The 20667-nt window shown below is 34.8% G+C and overlaps 1 protein-coding gene across 3 annotated transcripts in view; it reads right to left on the reverse strand.

Moving 5' to 3' along the window:
- The window catches only part of MAPK8IP3 (mitogen-activated protein kinase 8 interacting protein 3), an 82180-nt gene that overhangs the window by 60743 nt on the left and 770 nt on the right, over positions 1–20667 (reverse strand). For all 3 annotated transcript variants that reach the window (XM_044657379.1, XM_044657388.1, XM_044657371.1), the window contains exon 2: positions 2100–2220. In XM_044657379.1, the coding sequence (XP_044513314.1) occupies positions 2100–2220 (121 nt within the window). The remainder of the gene's footprint in view (positions 1–2099; positions 2221–20667) is intronic.

The raw sequence follows: 20667 nt of genomic DNA on the forward strand, positions 1-20667 counted from the left end.
AAGAAGTGGACAGGGAATATTTAGGGATAGTCCAGGGCAGTGGTGTCAGACTCAAATAGAATGAGATTCCTGAAGACTACATATTAATTTAGAAAACTAAAAATTAATATTATCTATTTTGTATTATATTTGTATTTATTTTCTTAAATATTTCCAAATTACATTTTAATCTGGTTTGGCAATCTAAGTTTGACACCTCTCATCTAGAGAGCAACAACTTTTGTTATCTGACTAGTTACTTAAAAAAAAAAATCAACACAGGAATAACTTAACCTTTTCCTTAAGGAATAAGGAATTAAGAATGGTTATGTTGATATATTGTTTTACAACTTACAAAGCACTTTCCTCAAATAAAATAGTGCTTAAAAATTTAGGAAGATGTTCCTCACAACAACCCTGTAGGGTGTGCAAACATTTTCATACTTTGAAATAGCCTAGTTAAAAAAAAATCTGTATTCACTTCTATGCCAGAGTGTAATACCTGAGGAGGACTTTGGTAAAGGAGTATTAACCTTTTAAAAGGAAAGACCAAAAAAGTGAAATGAGCTACACTAGGTCACAAAACTGGGAAATGGCAGAACCAGGACTTGAACCAAGGTTTTCTGATTACAAGTCATGGTCTAAATCCATTATTTCATGTTGCAATCCATCTTTTTAATCCCAAATAATAAATATCCAAGAATGGTCATAACAAACTGGAAGAAGAGCCAAGAAAAAAAGAGAAAGAGGGTTCAGAAGGTCAAGGGCTGAGGCAAACCCTTCCTCTAATCTACCTGCCAATCCCCCCCCTTCCCCCTGCCATCCTTGCTAGACAATGACTCTCATCACTTTTCCACTTAACTCTGAACCTTGGGCCCATTCCCAACTATCCTCTCCTTACCCACCATTCCCAACAGTTATTGGTTGGGCCTCTAATGTAAAGAAGACATGACTGTACACACCACCTGCATGACCAAGGAACAGCCATTTTTCTGGTGACAGATCCCAGAGCCTTGGCATCTGCCCTGCAACCATGCCTATTCCCTACAGATCATCATCTATTCTGCCCAATGGATACCTGAGCCTTACCAGCTACTCTGTACATTATACCCAAGGACCACTGTGCCTTCTTAGATATAATAGAACCTCATTTTACACAAACGACAGTAGTGAATTCAGAGCTACACAAGTAAGCAATTTAAAAAAGAGGCAGAAAACTACATAAAATAAAAAATTTTTAATTACATGTTAAATTTCACCATTTTCATAAGAGGTGTAGTCTCATGACAATTGGTCCAATCACACTCATTCTTACTCTGAGAAAAGTTAGGGTTAGTCATCATAGTGTTTTGAGCCAAACATCAGTTTCTGCATTTATCTTTGTCTGAAGTTCTTACTTGTAACAAGTTGTGTCCCTGTCAGAGCAGTGCTTTTCTTTGTTTCATTAATACTATTTAGTTATTAATAATGACCTCAAAGTATAAGAGTAGTGATGTTTGTAGTTCTGACAAGCCCAAGAAGTCATAATGTGCCTAGGTATATATTTGTATAAGAAATACCTATTAAATAATGGCCTGTTATCTCTTACCCAAGACCCCATTTAGTTCTCTGAGCCATTAGTTTTTGCAAACTAGTTTCTAACTTTTGTTTGGGGAACCTGGAGGGGGCTATTAAGATCAAAAAAATCTACAAATGACTATACCACTATTATATGTGATTTTCATCTTATGGGAAGAGTCTTAAAATGTATTAGAGTTACATAAAACAAGATTCTCCTTTATCAGCATTATGGCAGTTCCAATAGAAAATTACAACATTTCAGATCAAGAAAGAATAAATATTACTTAATTTTATTATTGAAGAGGCCAGGTGATTCAGTGAAAAGAACATTAAAATAAGGTAGCAAGGACTTAAGTAATATACTTTTTAAGTGTAGAAACTAATCTAAACCAAAAACCTTCAACAAACCTTCTACCTAAATTAAAAGGTGCTGTCTGAAATAGGAATATTATTATTCTTCCCTAGCTCTTTTCCCTCAAAGATCTCAACACATTATCTACCTCAAGAAATCTTAGTGCAAAAAACATGATCAACTGGGTTATATATATTAAGTAACTTACTCTGATCTGCATAGTTTTTGGCTTTTAACTCTAGCTGTCGAGTCTGGAATTCATAGTGTTCAACCTGGATTTGTAGATCTTTCTTTTCTTGTTCCAAGGCATCTTCAAACTCAATGAATTTCTATAAGCAAAAAGAATAGAAAAGGATGTAAGAAGGCATAGCTAACAGAATGCACAGATAACAGAAGCATGAACACACCAGAGTGAAGTTTCATATGATTTAAAAGGGATATTATAGATTATCTAATCCAATTCCCTTATGTTTCAGTTACATAAAACCAGGCCCAGAGAGGACAAGTGACTTGCTCTGTGTTTCACAACCAATAAATAAGCAATTTGGCTTCCATGTTAAAGGAGGAGGGTCTGGAACATGATATTCTGGAAAACAAAGAAGCTAAGATTACAACCTGCCCAGCAAAAGAATAAACCTTCAGGGAAAAAAATAGAGATTTAATGAAATAGAGGACTTTCAGGCATGACTGATGAAAGAAAAGATCAGGGCTGAATAGAAAAACTGACATTCAAACACAAGACTCAAAAGAAGAATAAAAAAGTAAACATGAAAGAATAATCACAAGGGTCTCAATAAAGTCAAACTGCTTACAATCTTATATGGGAACATGATAAGTATAACTCCTAAGAACTTGATCATTATCAGGGCAGTTAAAAGGAGTTTACACAGAGAGAAGGCATGTACTGTGAGTTGATTATGTTGGAATGATCTCTCAAAAAAAATGAAGGGGTGAGAAAGAGGAGAAGGTGGAAAGGAGAGGTGAATGGGACAAATTTTCTCACAGAAAAATGGCATGAAAAGAAGAATTTTTACAGTGGAGGGGGCTCTGCGCAGGTAGCAGGCAAGGCTTGAATCTCATTCTCATCAGAATTGGTTCAAAGAGGGAAGAATATATTGTATTAATTAGAAATTTTGTACCTTTGGACTTCATCTCCCAGAATTCTTTCCTCATCCCAAAATTCCTTTTCCCTTTTTGTTTATGTGCATCTTTACGTTCTGTAACTCCGCCCCTCTCCCTCTCTTTTCTCATAACAGTGGTTGGGTTAGCTAGCTTTTTTTACTTTAGTTATTATTAACAAACCTTATAAAATATAATACTTAATACATCATTCTTATATATTAATTTTAATCTTTACAATATATACACACTCAATTGGGTGTAGAAAAATAAGAAAATAGTGGGGGAAAGGGATAAGAAAAAAGGGTTGGGAGATAATGGGAGGCCAAATTTAGGGAGGCAGTGGTTAGAAACAAAAGACTTTTGGATAGGGACAGAATAAAAAAAGAGAGAGAGAGGAAGAAACAGAAAGAAATGGGATGGAGGAAAACATACTAATCATAACTGTGAATGAGATGACCTCACCCATAAAATGGAAATAGATAGCAGAATAGGTTAGAAAACAGAATCCAACAATATGTTGTTTACAAGTGACACACCTGAAACAGAAAGATGTACAAAGAGTTAAAATAAAGGACTAGAACAGAATCTAATATTCTTCAGATGAAATATATAAGGCAGAGGTAGCAGTCAAGATCTCAAAGTCAAAACAAAAAGAGATCTAATTAAAAGGGATAATCAGGAAAACAGCATTATAGTTAAAAGGTACCATAGATGATGGAATACTTTTGCTGTAAGAAACAATGAATAGGATATGACTTCAGAAAGAGCTGGAAAGACCTACCTGAACTGATGCAGAGTGAAAGCTGAATCAAGAGAACACTGTACATAGGAAATAGCAATGTTGAGGGATGATTAGCTGTGAAAGACTTAGACTTAGCTACTCTCAGCAATATGGTCAGGACAATTCTGAGGGGCTTATGACAAAGAATGCTATTCACACCTCCAGAAAAAGAATCATGGGAGTCAGAATGCAGATCAAAGCATACAATTTTTTCACTTTAGTTTATTTGGGTTTTTATTTGGGGGTTTTGGCTTTATATGAGTATTCTCTTACAACAACGAACAATATGGAAATGTTTCTCAGGGCAATACACATGTATAACCCAGTTCGATTTGCTTACCATTTCCAAAAAGAGAGGGAGGAAGGCAATATGGATCTTATAACTTCAATAAACTTATGTAGAAGATTGTTATTACTTCTAATTGGGAAAATAAAATATTTTTAATAAAAGAAAAAAATTCATTTTTCCAATTAAATGTAATAACAATCTTCTGAAATAATAAGATCCAAATTGTCTCCCTTCCTCCTTTCCCTCCTCCCTCTTGGAGATGATAAGTAATTTGATATGGGTGATGCATGTGCATGTACTGCCATGAAAAACACTTTCATAAAAAAATAAAATATCTTTACCAAAAAATAAAAAGTACAATAGACAATGGAATAATATAAAAAAATTTACAGCAAGTTTCTCTGAGATATGCCTAATTTCTCAAGCATATATTGAGTATAGGACTGAGTTAAATTTATAAAAATAAGAGTCAGTTCCAAATTGACATGTGGTCAAAGGATACAAAACAGGAAGTTTGAAGAAGAAGAAATCAAAGCTATCAATAGTTATAAGAATGGTCTAAATCATTATCAGTTAGAGAAAGGCAAAGTAAAAAAAAAACTCTGAGGTACCCACTTTATATCTATCATAAAATGACAGATGCTTAAGGGGATAAGGGAAAAAGAGCTACACTAATGAACTATAACTGGTCCAATCAATCCAGAGAACAATTTGGAAGTAGGTCCAAAGGGCTATAAAACTATGCATAACATTTGATCTAGCAATACCACTACAAGATCCCAAAGAGATCACAGAAAAAAGAAAAGGACCAATATGCAAAAAAAAATATTTATAGGAGCTCTTTCTGCAGTGGCAAAGAACTGAAAATCAAAGGGATACTCATCAATTGAGGAATAGCTGAACAAGTTGTGGCACATGATTATGATGGAGTACTACTGTGCTATAAGAAATGACTAAGAACTTTTCCAGAAAAAAACAAGACATACACACTGACAAAGTGAAATGAGAAGAATGGAAGATTATCGAATACAATAACAGCAATATTCTCATGATAATCTACTGTTAAAGACTTGGCCACTCTGATCAATACAATGATCTAAGACTTGTGATGAAAATTTGCTTTTCTGTTTCAGAGACAAAAATAATGAACCATGAGAGCAAATTGAAATATAATTTTCTCACTTTCTTTGCTTGTATTCTTTTTTTGGCAATATGGCTAATATGGAAATATTTTACATGATTTCACATGTATAATTGATATCATATTGCTTGCCTTCTCACAGGATGGGGGAGGGTAGAGAGAATTTGGAACTCAAAATTCAAAAAGAAAAGATTGCTAAAAATTAATAAATAATAAATGTAAACAAATAAATAAGTAGGCCACAAGACTTCAATTCTGAGCTCTATTACCACAATCTATCCAATTTAAGAGATTATATGTTACAATGCCAACTTTTAATTGATGAGGAAATCAAGCCAGGAAATGTGTAACTAGCATCATGTCACATATAGCAAGTTAATATCAGTGTGTGAATACAGGAGCATATGACAACTGTCCTCTAAAAATGACTTTATAAATAGCACATTAAGATAGAATACTCTTAATATTTTCTAATTAGGCAATACAATGTCCTAAAATGCTTTGAGACATGTTGGCTTCTGCCTATCCCCTGCCTATCCATTAAAAATGGCATGGAGAGTCTCTAATTTTCCCAAAATACAGGTATTGCACCTCACTATATTAAACATCTGAATTAGATATAACCTACTTTTGTCTTCATCAACATTTAAAGTACTCCTGATTCAGAATTAATGGAAAAGTAAAAAACACAAGGAACACTTAGCTTCTATTGTTCCATGACTATAACATAATATTTCTATTCTTCAGCCACCAAAAGTAAGAGGGATTGTCGGTTTAGCTTTAGAATTTAAATTTATAACATGTATATCTGAATAAAACCAAAGCAATATAAAACTGGAATGAAAATAAAACATTTTCAAAATGAAAAATGTACTAGTGAATAGTCCTAAATTAAAATAAAAATATAGTTACAAAGAAGATTAGAGCCTTTAGAAAGGCAGAAGAATTTCTAGGATAATGAAGGATTAAAAACATGGTTATCTTTTTCATGTAACAAGTTTCTTGATTATTTAGTTAAATTGATGCTTGCCATGATTACATATTATTTATAAAACCTCATTCATCCATCACTATGAATACACATGCATAAGCACACATATTATATATAATACACATATAATATAACTTGGGACCACAAGGATGGGTGTTTTGTGTATCTATTTCTCTCCTACAAAGATCTTTTAATAACCTCTAAGAGATCCTTGTAATGAGACATCTGGGGCTCTCACCAGATGACTCACTGAAGGTAAGATATAGGAAGCAAGAAAAATCCCAAAGGGGGAAAAGATGGAATAAAAAGGGCTGAGGAATATACAAAGAAACAAAAAAAAATTCAGAATTCAGACTGCAGACTGCCCAGGATTCAGAAAAAAAAAAAAAACACAACAAAAAAAACTATATTTAGGGAAATACCTCTACAACCAAGGAAAACCATACAAATATGAGAGATTTGGGGGAAAAAGTTTTGAAAAATAAGGTTTTCTTTAAGAATCAACTGGAGCATGGAATACTTCTGTGCTGTAAGAAATAATGAGCAGGTTAATTTTTTAATAACTTGGAAAGACCTACATGAAGTAATGAAGAGTGAAATGAGTAGAACCAAGAGAACATTATATAGCCACAGAATTAATATTTGAAGCATAACTTGTGAATGTCTACCTCTAGAGAATGAACTGAAAAACAGAAACACAAAAGGGCATAATTTATCTATTTATCTATCTATCTATCTATCTATCTATCTATCTATCTATCTATCTATATTTTTTTTGGTTGGGTGATACTTTCTATAGTGTGCAAGGTGGAAAAGGAGGAGCTGTCATACCTGGGAACAAATTATATGAAATAAATTTAAAACAAGGGGAAAAAAAGGATCAGCTGAAGCACCACCTTCCACAAGTGACCTGACCTTTCTTAGACCAACCAGCTTTTAGTGTCTTCCAAATAAAAGTTAACCTGGTATCTGTTTTCTGGGCCCATGTTCTCTATCTAGTTAGAATAGAGTTCCTTGAAGGCAGGGCCTATTTAATTTTTGTCTCTATCCTGGGCAGTCTGCACAAAGCACAGTAAATAACTTTTCCTTGGAAAAATAAGAGTGGATTTGTGAGAACTAGACCTTTCTCCTAATCCTAGTAGGTAAAAAACCCAAAAAGAAAATGATAGAAGGCAGCAAAGCCACCAAATTTCATGTCAATTAAGATCTGCCATAATTCATGCAAAACAATTATACAACTAGGGGTCTCTGATGAAGCTGGTCCTCAATCAGATCAATCATATTCAGAAATGGGTTTTTTCTTCTACTCTGTTTCCTCCCCGTCCCCCCGCCCCCCCCCCAATTTTCCCCTACTCTGCAATTGCCCAAAGGTTAGCTTTCTTTTTCTGGAATTTTTTCCTACTTTGCCTGGACCTCACTCTCCCTTGTAACAGTTCCTTATATGTCTTCCCTGCTTTCCCCCCACATTAGATCATAAACTCTAAAGAGTAAGGTCAGTATTTTCTCTTATCTATATTCTTAACATCTACCATAGTGCCTTGTATCTAACAGATGTCTAAGAAGTGTCTGAAGAACTGAATGGATATGCTGGTTATGCTAAGAGTTGACAATAATTAAGGAAATAAGGGGATAAGTAAGGTGTGAATAAAGCTAGCTATAAATGGAGCTACGTAGAAGAAAGCTTCTTACAGATTAAAACCAAAGATAAATGGGGATTGGGGGGTGGGGGTGGGAAATGCAGCCAATGATGTGATAAATCCTTGTGTTAAGGTTTACTTTCTTACTTAGAGTACCCATCTAGCTTTCTCTAGATTGATTCTGCCATGTTCTCAGAGAAAAGGCTGATGGGTTAGTTGTCAAAATGTTCTCTATTGGCTAAAGACTTTTCTTACTCACCTATTTCTCTCTCTTTTGACTTTTACATGACTTGACAGATTTTGAGCTAAAATATGGAAACAATTCACCGGGGTGCATTAGATCCCAAAATACAACAAATCATGACAGATGTGATTAACAGCTAGTGATTCATTTGACCCTCCATTTTATCCCTGGGTCTATCCAAAAGTTAAACAATCAAGATTAGTAAGGTCTTTGTATAGGCTTGAACACTATGAGTCTTTTCTAGGGAAACCAGTGGGTTTAAAGCTGGGGCACAAACTTAGGACTAATGAAGAAAAAGACAATGATTATGGAATCTTTTGTTTTTCATAGGTCTCAACAAGTAAATTGGATTTTTAATCCATTAGGGATGAATAAAATACAGCTCTTCCATGACGGAAGGAAACAAGCAATTATTAAGGGTCTACTATGTCAGGCATTGTCCTAAATGTTTTACAAATACTATCCCATTTGATCTTCACAACAGTCTTGGGAAGTAGGTGCTATTATTATCTCCATTTTATAGCTGAGAAAACTAAGGCAAGCAGAAGTTAAGTGACTCGTCCAAGTTCACACCAGTAAGTGTCTGAGGTTGAATTTGAACTTAGGTCTTCTTGACTCCAGGTCTAATACTCTACTACTCACTGTACCAGTTAGTTGTTTCTGAACTTCTTAAACCCATGAATTTAAGCAAAAGACAACTACATATTTCTTGAAGATTTACAAAGAACTTCACAATTGGCAAGGCATATTACATTACTATCCCATTTGAACCTTATAACTACTATGAGAAATAGACAATGAAAGTATTATTATATTTCTTGTTTTACAGATAAGGAAATAAAGGCATAGAAGTTGAAAAATTTTTTTTAAGAAATATTGACAGATCTCAATTTTTGCTTATTAGATGTCCTATTTCATACTTAAGTGCCCTCAAGATAGTGTAGGGTTTCTCTTCAACCTGTTTATAAATTCACATTTCTCTCTATTGCTTCTTGATGTTTTATGAGACTTATAATTTTCCCCAAATTCTTCAGTGAGAGTTTACAAATGAGTTTGTATATCAGACCAGTTGTTGTTGGCTATCACCTCCATCCATTAGCAAGACCATTAATAAGTGCTGGCCAAGGCTTTTTCTAAGCTTTTCTTCCTCATAATGGCAAATGACTGTCAAATTAAACTTTCAGAGGAAGTGGTAATAGTTTATGCTGACGGATCAGTCTTTTATCTATTCCCCATTTTTTAGCACCAACAACTTGCCTAAATAAGTCAGATTGGAATTTCCTAAATTAGGTCCCTTATCTTCCCATTTTTAATCTTATTTAGTGATCTTGGCTCTAACAAATCAATGGTGACTTCTTATCCCATGAGCCTTCAATTCTCTCTTTTTTTCCAAAAGAACAAGTATTTTATATTTTGTATTGTTTTAAAAAAAATTTTTTTTCCACGGTTACATGATTCTTATCTTTTCATTCTCTCCTCTTTTCCTAAGCTTGATCCCTTGCTTAACCAATTCAACTCTATACTGTCCTACTCTCTTGAATCCTTAAATCCCTTATCATTTTGATGATTATATCCTTCTAACCCTCAGACTTCAATCATTCCTACCACCCTCTCTCTGCCTTTGCTCCTATATGTGCAGCTCAACAAAGATGGAGAAAAATCATTCAACTATTCTGACTGGGTCCACTACAAACTTACGTTATACATTTTCATGTGGGCCTTCACTGCTGCTAGGCAATCCTACTATGCCTACCCTTATCTACTCACTATCCCATTCTCCACAGCACTCTTTTCACCTTTTCATTTCTCCTTTAAAAAAAAATCCAGCAAATTTTATCTTATGTCTTAGAATCAATAAGTATCCGTTTCAAGGCAGAAGAGCAGTTAAGGGCTAGGTAATTGGGCTTAAGTGACTTGCCCAAGGTCACACAGGTAGGAAGTGTTTGAAGCCAGATTTGAGCCCAGCTCCAAGTCTGGCCCTCTATCACACTGAACCACCTAGCTGCTCCCTTTTTTCATTCTTCTTTAAACCTTATATGGCTCCCTCTTCCCCACCCTTTTAGCTGGAAAATATTTCTTATATTTTACAGAAAAAAACTGAGTCCATTCTCTTAACAGCTCCCTTTTCTACCAGCTTTCTTATAACTTCTAATATTCGTTTATCTTTTGACACTATCTTCTCCTTCAACTTGTCTCACATAATGAAGTGGTCTTTCTCATTATCAAGGCTAACCCCTCCCTACCAGCTCAAAAGATCTCATTCCATCTCATTTCCTCCAGCAGATTGCTCCTTCTGTCATCACTCTATCACTAATTTTCAGTCTACTAGTTCCTTCCCTACTGCTGCAAATATGCCCTTGACTCCACCGATCTGAAAAAACTTATCACTTTCATTCCATATTTCTTCTGCCCTTTATGACTAAACTTCTTGAAAAGACCATCTACAAGAAGTTCCTCTAATTTCTCCTTTCACTTCTCTTCTTAATCTCTTAATTTGACTTCTGCAATCTCATCATTCCACTGCAAATAATCTCCCCCAAATTACAAATAATCTCTTTGTTACTAAATTCAATGGCCTTTTCTCAATCCTCTTTCTTATTGATTCTCAGTAGTCTTTGACATTTCTGATCATTCTCTTCTTTATACTCATCCCTTTAGATTTTTAGGACACCACTCTCCTGGTCTTTCTGGTTCTCCTACTTCCCTGACTACTCCTTCTCAATACCGGTTCTTTAGATCATCTGTCCTGGGCTATCTTTTCTTTGTTCATTATATTACTTCTCTCGGTGATTTCATCAGCTCCCACACACACATTAATTACCATTTATGCTAACAATGTTCATACTTACTATCCTATCTAACCTCTCTGCTGACCCTCCAACCTCATATCTCCAACTGCCTTTCAGACATCTAGAATTGGATGTCCAATAGCCATCAAAATAAACATGCTGAAAATGGAATTATCTTTTCCTCAAACTCTCTCTACACCTCTCATCTTCATCACTTTTCTAGTCCTTCAGCTCACAACCTAGGAGTCATCCTGGATTCTTCACTATCTCTCCACCTCTATATCCAAGAGGTTGCCAAGGTCTATAGATTTTACCTTTGCAACATCTGTTGAATATGGCCCTCTTTTTTTCTTTGGCACTGTTACCACTTTAGTGCAGGCCCTCATTACCTCATTCCTGGACTACTACAATAGCCTGCTGGTGGGTCAGCAAGTACAAAAATAATATATGCAAAATGAATGTAAGAAATTTCTGGACAGAGAAAACATATCTGAAGGCATCAACAGGCGTCTCAAAGTAGTCAGTGGCATGTGGGCAGAGCTCTGAAGGAAACTAGGACTTGAGAGGCACAAGTGAAGAGAAAGTACATTCCAAATGTGGGGGCTGGCCTATGAAAAAAAAAACAGAAACAAGAGCTAGAATTTCATATGTAGGGAAAAAGCAAGAAGGAGAGTTTGGCTTGATAACAGTGTTTGTGAATATGAGTAATGTATTAACAAGCCTAAAAAGGTAGACTGGGGTCAGGTTGTAAAAGGTTTTGAAAGTTAAACAGAGAATTTGCACTTTATCTTACATGTAACTAGGAGTCACAAGAGTTTACTAAGTAGAAAAGTGGCATCATCAGATCAAATATCTATTCTTTAGGAATTGTCACTTGGAAGATGTGCAGGGGATACATTCAAGGGAGTAGAGATTTTAACCATAAGACCAATTTGAGAGATTAATGCAATAGTCAAGGTGAGAGGTGAGAAGGGTTGGAATTAGGGTAACAGCTGTGTGAATAGAGAAGGAGATCACAGTGAAAGCAAAACCAGTAAGAATAGCAATGGCTATATGGGGTGACAGATAAGAGGAATCAAGAATGACTTTATTCCTTGTCAACCTAAGTGACTAGAAAGATGGTGGTGCCCTTGAAAGAGACAAACTTTGGGGAAAAAGATAATGAATACTCAGTTTTGGAGAGAATTACATTTGAAATGCCCATAGACATCTATTTCAGAATGTCCAAGCAGCTAGTGATATGAGACTGGTTAGAACTCAGGAGAAAGATAATTGCTGAATATATAGATCTGGGAGTAATTTCCCACTGAGATAATAATTAAATTTAATTCTTACAGCCATAAGAACTGATGTGGTAGCTGAGAATGAGTACAGAGAGGGAAAAGACAGTCCAGGACAAAGTCTTTAAGGAAAGTCACAGTAAGAGAGATTGCAAGAATGATCATACAGGAAAACTAAGAGAAAGCAATATAACAAAAATCCAGAGAAGAAAGTCACCAAAAATAGTGGCTATAAAAATATCTATAAATACCAGCACATGTTTACTTTGACATTTCTACAAAATCTTTATGATGTACCTAAACTACTGATGAATCAAGTGTATCTTTGATAAAGGTATGAAAAGGAAGCAAGCAGGTTTTGCAAATGATATTCTATAGCTGAACAAATCTTCAGTCATACTAACTGACTAAAATGTAGTAAGAATACAAAATAATTCCACTGTGTTTACTGTTTTTTTACTCTTAAAAATTTGATTTAGTAAAGCTAAGTTTCACCTTAAAAGTTCTCCTCCAATGAAGTGTCTCTTATTCATATGTCAAAATCATTCAAGATTCTATGAAATATCTAACAGAAGTGACTTCATATGACTATCCGGAGTAGTGATATCAAACACTACATGAAATAGGATGAGTTTGCCAAAAGTATCTGCTACTTTTGTAGAGTTTACAAGGAAAAAAATATTCCCTGTAGATGGTGAGGTTATCTAGATATTCTGTTTAAGATAATATTATACTGATTGCATGAAGGCCTGAAACACTGCTGTGCTTTCAACATCCATTATCACTGCAGAGTCCAGTCAAACTATCCACACAGGAGACAGCAAGTGGATGAAGAATGTCTATAGTAAACTGATACGCAGTTGAATGGACAATCCATAAAGCTGGTTCATTAGTATATGTATTTTGCCAAAGCACTGAAGAGGAGAATAGGCTGAATTTGGGAAACTATCCAATGCTTTTAATGATCAAATAAGATAGTGTATATAAAGTGCATTGCAAACTTTAAGCACTATTTTAATTCATGTTTAGTTTCTCTTCGAATCAAAAGTCCATCTTTTTAAGATAGTTGTTCTTCAGTAATCTTTTATAGTTAGTTGTATGTCATAGAATATACCAGTTTCTGAAGGCTTAACAGATTATCAATCTGGCTAGGAGAAGCAATGCAAAAGATAGTGCATCAGTGATTTAATATCAGAAAGGCTAGCCAGTCATGCAATAAAACTATCAGTGCTTTGTTCCATTGTTGTTCATATTATATCAAGAGATCTTGAGGAAAGACTTTGGTATGTGGAATTAAATTCCCTGTTGAGAATTTATGGGAAAACATAGATAAGCATTGAGGATAGATTTAAACCATTAAAAGGAGTACCCACATTGATAAAATCATATATACATTTGAGTAGAAGTCAGAAGTAAAAAAAGATTAAGTTCAGTAGACTGTTTCATTCAGGTTGAAATGTGCCAAGAAAATCTTACCATGATAGTTCCATGAAAAAGTATTCTTAAAATAAATAAAATAATCTATATTTGCTTATCTCAATATTCCTTAACTGAGTGATAGAACTGTAATCTGTATGGAAGGAAACAAAAGAAATATGACCTTTACTCTACAGAATTCATGTTCCTAAAAAAGAAGTCACGTCGATGTAAATAAGATACTATTGTAATTAAGAGTTAATTAATTATTTGGACTAATTAGAGATTCTTGGTAACTAGGAATAGGTTGGTTGGTGAGAGAAAGAGGATTGAAGGGTTACCTTAAGAAGCCAGCTAGAATCTTCATGGAGGTTCCTTAAAAGAATTCCCAGGAGCCCTAGGGGGTCGGTTGTAAATAACAGGGACTCTTTGAGATCTGATACTCAGAGGGTGGATATCTGGATCTTTCCTTTGGAAAACCCTGGAAGAGTTGGTGACAGTTGGTTTTGGAAGATACTTGGACATTTGGAAAAAGTTTGTGGAAGTGTTGATCTGTGAGGACTGACTGGCTGAGTTTTCTCTGTGTCACTACAGAGGGAAGTAGGCCCACAGCAGAGCCTGGAGAGAGCTAGCTGCTGAGAACCTGACAATGGCTGGATTGATCTAGCCATCTAGAGCTGGCTTCTTAAGGTAACCCTTCAACTGTCTGCCTTTTGATCCAGCCATACCACTGCTGGGTTTGTATCCCAAAGATATAATAGGGAAAAAGACTTGTACAAAAATATTTATAGCTGCGCTCTTTGTGGTGGCAAAAAATAGAAAAATGAGGGGATGCCCTTCAATTGGGGAATGGCTGAACAAATTGTGGAATCTGTTGGTGATGGAATACTATTGTGCTCAAAGGAATAATGAACTGGAGGAATTCCACGTAAACTGGAATGACCTCCAGGAATTGATGCAAAGTGAAAGGAACAGAACCAAGAGAACATTATACACAGAGACTGATACACTGTGGTACAATCCAATGTAAAGGACTTCTCTATTAGCAGCAATGCAATGATTCAGGACAACTCTGAAGGACTTATGAGAAAGCACACTACGCACATTCAGAGGAAGAACTCTGGAAGTAGAAACATAAGAAGAAAAACAACTGCTTGATCACATGGGTTGATAGGAATATGATTGGGGATACTGAATCTAAAACGATCACCCTAGTGCAAATATCAATAATGTAAAAATAAGTCTTGATCAATGACACATGTAAAACTCCGTGGAATTGCAGGTCAGCTATTGGACGGGGGGAAGAGAGGAAGAGCATGAATCTGGTAACCATGGGAAAATACTCTAAATTAATTAATTAAATAAAAATTTCAAGTAATACAAATAAAATTTTAAAAAGTTAACCCTTCAATCCTCTTTCTCTAGCCAACCAACCTATTCCTACTTACCAAGAATCCCTAATTAGACTAAGTAATTAATGAACTCTTAATTAACTATAATAATACATAGGAAAGCAAGATTTATGGGTCCACCTACACAAGCACAGAGAGAATCTCATTTCTTAGGGAAGCATAGTCAGGAAGAAAAAGAAAGCTGCTTGTTACTGGAAGTAGGATGATAAGGGATTCTATACCTTCCATTTAAAAGAGAAGTCTTCATTGAATAAAACTGAAGGTGAATATGGTGGTCTAGCTCTGAAAGTAAAAGATAATATGAGGGAAAACTTAGAATGTTTAGCTGAAAAACAATAGTCAGAAAACCAAAGTAATCTGCATCCTAAAAGTTAATTCAGATGTAATTAATGATTTCTCGCCTCATGACACTACTGTTAATGTGTTCAACCATTATTTAATTATTAAAATGTCAAGTTCAGCCCCAGAATTTTGGCCACTAGAGGCTATATCTTTTCTTTATAAAAAGAGATGGTCTTAAGAGAAGAAGGTTGAAGTACCTGCTCCAATTAAATCAGAGATGCTTGAAGTATAAGTAATCATTCACAAAATCTTCTCAATCACGTATGTAAGTTCCTCAATAAGATGGAGTATGTCTTGTTGATCTTTATATTCTCCCAGTGCCCATCAGGGGCCTAAGCACATATTACTTGGCTCAATAAACACATATTTGTTGATTTGAAGTTATAAAAGATTAAAAAATGTGTTACTTCCCCTCTAATTTCTAACCAATAGGGCTATAAGGATTTCTATCAATTTAGTAGGAGTAGCAATGGCCAACAACATTTTTAAGCCTCTCTGGACTTCAAGAATAAAGATGGCTACTCTCCATTCATATAGTCTTCTAAGAATCTTATCTGGTGACCGTGTGAAAAAATAATACTAATAATAGAAATGTAAATTAAAACAACTCTGAGATTTCACTATAAACCCAGGAAATTGGCAAAGATGATAAAAGATGGAAATCAATGCTGTAGGAACTGTGGAATTATGCGAGAAAAAAATTACTAAAATCCTCACATGTTGGCTTAAAATTCTACTCTTAAGCATATATCCCACAGAAGGTCAATGGTAGAAAGAAAGGTCTCATAAATACCACAATATTCATAGTAACACATTTTATAATAGCAAAAAAACTAAAATCAAAGTAGATGTCTATCAACTGAGGAATGGCTAAACAAATTGTTATATGAATATAATGAATAATAATGAACCACAAGAAATGGATATACAGAAATGAGAGAAACCTGAGAGGGCTTATATAAAGTGATAAAGAGTGAAGAAAGAAACAGAACATTCCAGAATGACTACCAAAGTGCATGTGTATATGTGTATACAAACACACATATACAAAAAAAAATTTAGATTTGTCAAAAGTCATTTTTTGTTTAATCACAAAACAAATAAAATCTCTATTAGCAAAATTCATATGTATGTAAAAAATAACATTTCTGAAAAAAATCCAAGGACCAATATGGATTCCAAATGACTAATTATAAACATATACAGCCTTCAGAGATCTCAGGCATTCAGCTTCTTGTTAGAGACAGGGCAGAGTGTGTTTATATATAAAGTCATACACATTGTTAATCTGGCTGTTGCATTAAAAAACATTTCACATAATCTGAAATTTGGATGATCTAAGCATAGCTAAAAGTTGATTATGATTTAGCCCCTATGCCTTAAAAGGGCTATATAACTCACAAAAATTGACAATATGGGAATGTTTTGCATGATAATAATGTATAACCCAGACTGAATCACCTGCCAACCTCAGGAGGGAGAAGAAAAGGGAAGGAGGGAGATAAATTCGATCATATAACTTAAAAAAAATTTGTGTGGAAATTTTATTAACATGTAATTGGTAAAAAAATATATGTATATGTACACACCTATACATATATAAATTAAATTTAATAAATAAAAGGGATATATAAATTCGATAAAAATGTCATCATTACTTGTATAATTTTTTAGTGTAAATAGATTGGATCATTTGTATGTAGATTCTAATCATCAAATACTTAATAAATGAAATTTAAGCAAGAAGGATTACAACTTTCCTTATTATAAAGGCAATAAAATACCTGAATGAGTACAAGAATTCATATGCCTATATTAATATTAAAAAACAAAACAATTTATTTACATTTTCAGGGGAAAAAAAGGTTTTGTCTGTGTACTAATGATGTGTGTGTGGAGGTCCTTCTGCTTTAGTTTTCTAAGGGGATTTACTTTCTTATACTACTCATGATTGTAGCACAACTAGAGTGCTAATATGAAAAGACAAAAGGGCAAAATTCACCACATCCCAATGGCTTCATCCCCAAATGGGCAATTTAAAAAATTCTCAATGTAAGAAGTGGTAGAAGGGGAAATTGTACCTTGTATACACATAGAAATATATTCAGACAGTTGTGAAATTACTGTTTTTATCATGGAAAGAGTAAATAAAAATTTTCAAAATTCACACAAAGACAATATAAATTTGTGAAGCCTTTGTATTGCCTTTCAGTTATTACCAATCTCAGTTTAGAGAAATTAAAATGAAGGATATATGGCTAGAGTGCAAACAGTTCACCTAAATGCCACATACTTCTTACTAACCGTCCCTTAGATGGCAGATCAATCTCTGAATTCCTTTAACTGTACTTACTAAAGGTGGAAGCTAGAAAATAGGGCTATTTGCTCATATTATTCAATGCTTAGTTCTGAAAAACCTAGATCTTCCCAGTTCAGGAACATGCTGCAGGCAGCTCAAGTTACCCATCTCTGACTAAGCCTTCTTGAGCACTATAGTTGGGAGAGGGTGCCAACAGCATAAGTCTAAGAAAGTGTACAGCAATAAAAAAATTATATTAACTTTAACCTTCTATTTTGTGTTTCATCAGGCATATTGGGATAATTCTCTGCCTAAATTAAGTAGGGTAGCTTGCCTGACAAGGGCAACAGAATATTCTTTCTAAAAAAAAAAAAAAGCCTAATTTTCTCTTAATAGATGCAACAGAACCAATAAATGTTTACATTAATCAGGTACTGTCCTAAGCTATAAAATTTGTTTTGCTAAACTCATATTCCTTTTAATCATAGAACCAATACAATCTCTAATAGCAAAAATTTTTCTCCTTTAAGCTTTTCTCCATACTAAGCTGGTTGGCCATTTTTAACCTAAGAAATGGTTGATCCCCACAAGAATTTTCCCATGAGCAATATTTAAACTTAAGCAACAATTTGGGCATAGGGCTGGAGAATCATTAAAAGAACAAAGAAGCCAAATTTGTTTGCATATAAATTACATCAGAGGTAGCTAGGAATAGGGGGTTCAGATTTGGGCTCTGCTTCAGAAATTCAGGCTGTGACACCCCCCCCCCCTCAAGATCATCATCATCATCATCATCATCATCATCATCATCATCATCGTTGTCGTCGTCATGTGTGTGTGTGTGTGTATCACTTTAAGGTTTACTAGTGCTTTACAAATATGACCACAACCACCCTGGAGGGCTAGATGCTATTATTATCTCCTTTTTACAGATGAGGAAATAGAAAGAAGGATGCTAAATGACTTTTACTCATCTCCAAGGTCACACAGTTAAGAAATTGTCTGAAATTGCATTTGAACTTAGATCTCCCTAATTCCAAGTTCAGCTGCTCCATTGAATGACTGTAACACCAAGCAAGTCACTTGACCTTTTGGAATCCCAGGCAAAGTTCTAAGAGCCTAGGTTTTAGAAGAATTGTGGATCTAGTTAAAAGAATTTTTAGGTCCTGACCCCACTCCCTACCCCCAAAAGAATTAGATATATTGTGGAAGACTGCCCAGTCTACTTATTGGAAAGTTTCACAATAAAATGTTAATTCAGGAGGTAGGTAAGTGGCACACAGAGCTCTGGGCCTGGAGTCAGGAAGACCTGAGTTCAAATACACACACTTACTAGCTAGCTGTATGATCCGGGCAAGTGACTTAGCCTCTATCTGCCTCAGTTTCCTCAATTTAAAATAAGGATTATAATATTACCTACTTCATAGAGTTGTGAGGATCAAACAATATGTTTATAAACGCTGAGTATAGTGTGCTATATATAACATGGTTGTTCCCTTTCTCTTAATTCTTATCCTGAAAATTTGGAAATTTCTTTTATTAAATTTTAAATGAAGTTTCTTTTTTACTAGGTGTTGGTAAAATATTAAGGGCATCAGGCAATATTTTGGCAAACAATGGTTTTAATTATAAAGTATTAAAAGAATCAGATACAAACATAAGTTTTTGGCACAATAGTTAGTCTCTCAAACACAGGACCAGAAGATTGCTGTGTAAGACAACCCTTCTTTGAACCAGGGGTACTGTGATATAATTAATGTATAATCTTGGGCCGGTCACAAACTTTTGAGGTCTTCCCTCTCTGTAATGAAAAAAATTGACTAGATGATCTAAGATCCCCTTTTGCTCTCACATTTTATAATCTTTGCATAATCTTTAGCATCTCCACTTGTAAATAATAAGCTCTTATGTTTTATCAGCTATTGCCATTAGGTCTGATTATGAACATCAATCTTGAGAAAGGTATTACCATCAACAATACCTGCTTTACTGAAAGATAAAAAACGTATCATTATGGTAAACAATAAATTCATTCAGAGAATTGTTTTATGGTTCCAGGTTATCAAAACATTCCTTAAATGTCAGTGGGAATACATCCTAGCTAAGATTTAAGAAATTCACAAGCCCTTTTTCTTATTTCTGCTTTAAATCTGGATGATAATGTGGTCAAATAAGAACATGGAAAACAAAATGCATCATAAAGGAGTTTGAATTAGTTTAAGGAAAACTTCGTATTTATTAGTTTAATTAAAGTTTGATAAAGAACCTCATGTTATGTAAATAAGCAGAGTAAGATTATTGACATTCTACAAGAATGCATTTTTTTCTTCTTGATCCCCGCCTTTCTGTTAGGATTGGTTCACATGCAATTTTTCAAGTTACAGAGTAAAAATATTTTTAGATCACTAAAATTGTAATTCTACCTTCTCCAAGCCCACACTGGAGTTTTCCAGGTCCTTCTATAAATACTTGCAACTTGGCCAAAGTAGTAATTTATAAGGCAAAAGATAACCACCAACAAGGCAAGAATTCAGCAATAACATTATATACACAGAACCCGAGGGCAGTTTTATCCAATGGATGTGACAGAAGTTTGTCAGTTTTTGGCTTTCATTACATGTTAGAAGCTGTTACCAACTGATTCCTTTGCATAAAGACATAAAAATCTTGGACAGGAGGGCACAAGGGAAAGAAGCCTCTCCCAAAGACGGCTTCATACTGCAAAGAGGATATATTTAGGGGGAACGTTGACGACTGCAGCGGTTAGAGTAGCTGTTCAAGGGAAGTAATCAGGGCTCTTGCAACACTTTGATCATACAAAAAAAAAAAAAGTCAAGCTCTGATTTAGGCAGAGAAAAGAAGCAAGAATTTAATGACGATGGTTATATTTAGGTATCTTGGGCCATCAAGCAACTGCCACTAAAATGTGTGTGACCTTGGGCATTCCTGGTGGGACTGGGCTAAGTGCTGGGGACATTCCAGGTGACCTCTGACTTGTCACAGGCAGTCTTTCGTCCAGGGATACCCAAAGAA

The sequence above is a fragment of the Gracilinanus agilis genome, chromosome 1, assembly GCF_016433145.1.
Source record: "Gracilinanus agilis isolate LMUSP501 chromosome 1, AgileGrace, whole genome shotgun sequence".
Lineage (NCBI taxonomy): Eukaryota > Metazoa > Chordata > Mammalia > Didelphimorphia > Didelphidae > Gracilinanus > Gracilinanus agilis.